Source organism: Vicia villosa, linkage group LG1 (assembly GCF_029867415.1).
Source record: "Vicia villosa cultivar HV-30 ecotype Madison, WI linkage group LG1, Vvil1.0, whole genome shotgun sequence".
Lineage (NCBI taxonomy): Eukaryota > Viridiplantae > Streptophyta > Magnoliopsida > Fabales > Fabaceae > Vicia > Vicia villosa.
This window is the reverse complement of record NC_081180.1, coordinates 76,253,520-76,258,867: the sequence shown is the minus strand read 5'-3', so window position 1 is coordinate 76,258,867 and position 5,348 is coordinate 76,253,520. Positions and strand designations below refer to the sequence as shown.

General features: G+C 34.1%; 1 protein-coding gene across 1 annotated transcript; it reads right to left on the bottom strand.

The window, feature by feature from the left end:
- Positions 1 to 4,175: 4,175 nt before the first annotated feature.
- LOC131646288 (uncharacterized) lies at positions 4,176 to 4,508 on the bottom strand. The gene has a single exon (XM_058916370.1). The coding sequence runs from the start codon at positions 4,506 to 4,508 to the stop codon at positions 4,176 to 4,178; it is 333 nt and encodes a 110-aa protein (XP_058772353.1).
- Between the last annotated feature and the right edge of the window lie 840 nt (positions 4,509 to 5,348).

Genomic DNA, 5,348 nt, shown 5'->3' with positions numbered 1-5,348 from the left:
TATCTTAAGCAAAATTCATATTATTGTTATCATCAAAACTAAGATAATTGATCAGAACAAATCTTGTTCTAACATGTGTGTGTGTGTGTGTGTGTGTGTGTGTGTGTGTGTGTGTGTGTGTGTGTGTGTGTGTGTGTGTGTGTGTGTGTGTGTGTGTGTGTGTGTGTGTGTGTGTGTGTGTGTGTGTGTGTGTGTGTGTGTGTGTGTGTGTGTGTGTGTGTGTGTGTGTGTGTGTGAGACCGTGTGTGTGTGTGTGAGAGACCATTTTATATAAAGTGTGTGTGTGTGTGTGTGAGACCGTGTGTGTGTGTGTGAGAGACCATTTTATATAAATTAAGTTATTTCGTTAAACCAACTTTAATAATTTTAAAATATTCTATTGTAAATATTAGAGGTGTGTGCGGATTATACAACCCGAACAAATTGCAGATCAAACCAAATTGATCTAGAAATAAATTAAGGGTTAATAGTAATTCAACCCTGTAATATTAGCGAATTTTGTTTTCCCCCCTCCCTACCTTTTGGCAACGGTTTTTTCAAAAAAAACCGTTGGCAAAACCTGCCTTTGGCAACGGTGGGGGGTAAACTACTACTAACCCATAAATTAATATTTTTATTCGGTTCAAAAATCAATATTCAATTGTTAAAGGCTTAAATGCAGTTTTGACCCCCTATTTACATTATTTTGAACTTTTAAATCCCCTTTTACAAAACTCAGCCTTTTAGTCTCCAAAGTTATTATTTTTTGGCAATTTTTTAGTCCCCCGTCAGAATTGCATATGTGTCACATAGACATGCTGACATGGAGCAGCTAACACGCTGCCACGTCGAAAAAAATATTTTTTTTAATCTTAAAATAATCAACTTAACTGACCATTTTATATAAATAAAATATCTATATATATATATATATATATATATATATATATATATATATATATATATATATATATATATATATGACCATTTTATATAAATTAAGTTATTTCGTTAAACCAACTCGAATAATTTAAAAATATTTGATAATAAATATTAGAGGTGTGTGCGGATTATACAACCTGAACAAATTGCAGATTAAACCAAATTGATCTAGAAATAAATTAATATTTTTTATTCGGTTCAAAAATCAATATTCAATTGTTAAAGGCTTAAATGTAGTTTTGACCCCCCCTATTTATATTATTTTGAATTTTTAAACCCCCTTTTACAAAACTTAGCCTTTTAGTCTCAAAAGTTACTATTTTTTGGCAATTTTTTAGTCCCCCGTCAGAATTGCATATGTGCTGACATGGAGCAGTTAACACACTGCCACGTCATTAAATGAGTCAACCCACTATTTTTAATTTTATTCTCCCATTTTCTGAAATATTGACTCATTAAATATTGATATTTGTTAAATTAAAAATATAAATTTTAACTTTTGCAAAGGCCCTATTATATTATATTATATTGAGATGAACCCTAATTTGATATGATCCCAAATAGCATTGTTATATTACAGGTCATTACAAGTTCCCAATAGCATTGTTATATTACAGGTGATGACAATTATAAGTCACAAACCAGTCTTTGTGTTATATTACAGGTCATGACAATTATAGGTCACAAACCAGTCTTTGTGTTATATTACAGGTCATGACAATTATAGGTCACAAACCAGACTTTTTAGGTCATGACAATTACAGGTCCTGGCAATGTAACCATTACAGACTATCATACAACTTAACCAGACTTTGCTCGTGATAACAGACTCTTCACCGTTACAGACCATCCAACCAGAATTTGTACAAAATAACAGGTCACAAAATTGGCATAACAAAATTGGCATAACAAATTGGCATAAAGCTTGTTCATTACAACTTAACCAACTAACAGCATAATAGTTGTTCATTACAGCTTATACAAAATACCAGCATAACCAAATAAAAGCATACTTGTTCATTACAACTTATACAAAAGGTACTAATATTACTTTATCAAAATGATAACCTAAACAAAGGGAACTTCTAATCACTACTGCTGAGATTGTTGTGCAGCCAGTGGTGTTTGGGATGAGTTTTCAATCTCAACTTCATTTTTCTTTGTTTTCTTATTTTGTCCACCATTTGGTTTCTTCTTGTTTCCACCTTTTGGGATGGCTCTATCAATAGCTCTCTTGCCTTTACAACTTCTTTTGTTGTGTCCCATTCCTCCATACTTATGGCAAGTGACTATTGCAAGTTTCCTAGGAAGTACATGTTGATTTCTTGGTTCATCATAAGCCTTGTTTCTCATTTTCTTGAGACGACATATGGCCCTTCTCATAACTGGTGAATTTATAGTGGACTGGTCATCCAAAGGCCACAATTATGGACCATTAGTAGGGTAAATGATGTGCGAGTAAATGTTCTTGAAAGTGTTCTTCCTACAATAGCCAGACATATATAGTGAGATAGATATATTCACACACATTTATTAAGACACATATATGCTAAGCATTTACCTCTAATATTCAGATACATAGTCTTCAAGTTTTTTCTTGTTTTTCCAAATACATGTGATAGAATGACTACAAGTGATGTCAGTTAAATCATATTTTCTACATGCACAAGTCTCTTGTTTGAGATTAACAACATATGTGTCAATTCCATTAGTCACACCATATATGGCTATGTCTTCATTACCATGCCATGTAGGAGTCCAATGTGTTGCATTCCTCTTGTTTTTTTCAAGCACCAATTGTATTCTAGGACATATATCACCATTGTAGTTATTCATTAGCTCCTTTTGCTTAGCTATCCTCTTAGTAAGGTAATGCTTAATCCCATTCCTCTTGCCCTATTAAAATCCTCACATATGTTGTTTACATAAAGGTCACATTCGGAATAGGTTTTTAAGTGAGACCGACTCCAGTAAGTTGCAGGAATATCAACCATTTCCTTCCATGCAGATTATTTCATGTCCTTCATCTTTAACATTGCCTTTTCCCATGATGGTACAGTTGTAGCTCATGCCGCACTCCACATAACCTCTTTGAATTCAAGACTAGTATTTTTCTTCTTCCATTTCCCATATAGATGCTTCACACATAGGCGTTGCTCAACATGAGCACTCACGCGTTGAATTGTTGGTACCAATCCCTGCCATATAATCAATACAATCAATACAGTTTCACTTTATTTACATGAATAATTACATGATAAATAATTATAACTTACAAATTACATGAATATTTACCTTTTGTTGGTATAAGGTGAAAACATAGGCTCTTTGGTTTATAGATTCCAAGTCTTCCAATAGAAGTTTGATGAACCAATCCCAATATTCCTTTGTCTTAGCCTCCACAACAGCATATGTAATAGGCAGAATCTTATTATTTCCATCTCTCCCAACAACTACCATCAACTGCCCTCCAAAATCACCTTTCAAAAAACAAGCATCCAGCCTTATTAATGGCCTACAAAAATTTGTAAAACCATACTTGCAAGCCTCTAGACATACATAAATTCTTTCAAAGACAGGGCATTCACTTAAGTCAGCACACCTGATCACAGCAGTACTATTAGGATTGGATTTCAATAACTCTCTGGCATATCTTCTTAAATGGTTAAATTTTTCCATACCAACCCCTTGTAACATATCTATGGCCCTCCTTTTAGCTCTATAAGCCTGATTGTGTGACAATTTCATTCCCCATCTTTCAAGAGATTGAGCAATTAATCCTGATGGCTTCATGTCAGGGTTATGTCTTAGAATGTGACCAAACTTCTTAGCCAACCATGTAGTTTTTGCTTTCCTATTATATGGAGTTCTAGAACATTTGTGTTCATCAATTAAACTAACCATTCGCCAATATTGACTCCCTACCCTCTTACTAACTCTCATGTGAAAATTGCATCCTTTCATACACTTAATCACCATTCTCCTTGCCTCAATTTTCGTTATGACAACATTTGTGTTCTTCTCCATAGCATAGTCCTTTACAACATCATCATTTCTTTATTGCTAAACACCATACTAAGCTCAAACTTTGATGACTCACCACTTTTATAAGAAGGAAACTTATCATGTTCCTCATCAATACCACTCTCATTAGGTGTATGCAACACATCAGAATCATCATCCTCATCAGAATGTCTAGCCTTATCATGATCCTCATCACATTGTATGAGAGTTATCCAATCCAAATCCATATTTTATTCCATATTTTCATCATTGTCATCATGATCACCAAACTGAAATTCCTCCTCAGAATAACTACCTAACTCACAGCCAGCAACATAGTCTTCATCTTCTTCATCATCATTTTCTATTCCAACATCAACATGTTTAGTCTCAGCCTCAACATCTTCTCTGTCAACTTCATTCCCATCTATATCATGATCACTTGCAACTTCATTCTCAGCCATATCATTGTCACTTGCAACTTCATTCTCAGTCATATCATTATCATTTGCAACTTCAACATCAGTATCAAACCCATCCTCATCATAATTTGGACCATCATCCTCATCATAACCATGTACCATCTATCACTTCTACTAAGTGCTCAACATAAACATCCACCAAGTCAAATCCTTTTAAGTCCTCAACTAACATAAACATCCACATGCACTTGATATTCCTATATCCCTCGTTTATTATCAATTTTTCAAATTGCATATATGACATGTAATTTGTATCCCACAGCCAATCCATTTCAGATACTAATATCATTTAACAGGATGCTATATTAATTTTCCCATATGATGAATTCTCAGCTTAATGCATTGACTCTGAGATGGCCTGAATAACAATGTTTACAATTACTGTATTGTCTAAAACAACCAGATAACAAGAAAAAATCACACGAGGAGAAAGGAATCACGACACACCTCACAGAAAATCTGACATCTTCTTTGTTCTTCAATGAAAGCGGAATGGGTGGAATGTCGCTCATGTCGTTACCGTTCTTTGCGTCTTGAACTTCAAAAAGGGTTTTGGGTTCTTCGATTGAAGGATGAGAGTTCAAACAATGTTTCTGGGTTTGAGAGACTTAGGGTTGAGATGTTGGGTTGAGAGAGTTTGGGTTAAAGCATCTAGGTTTGATTGAACGAAGTTGAGGGATGGAGCACAAGAGAGGAATTAGGGTAGGAGATGATTAAACAGTGTTTTCAGCAATTATTTTTTTGAAATTTAAGATTTTCCAACATTATTTTTTAATTAATAATAATTACATAAAATATTTATATTACATGGCACCAAGGTTATTTAAACAGGACAACATTAAAATATGCCACATATACAATTCTGGCAGGGGACTAAAAAATTGCCAAAAATTAGTAACAGGGTACAGGGTTCGATTCCCACGGAAGGCAAAAACTTTACTA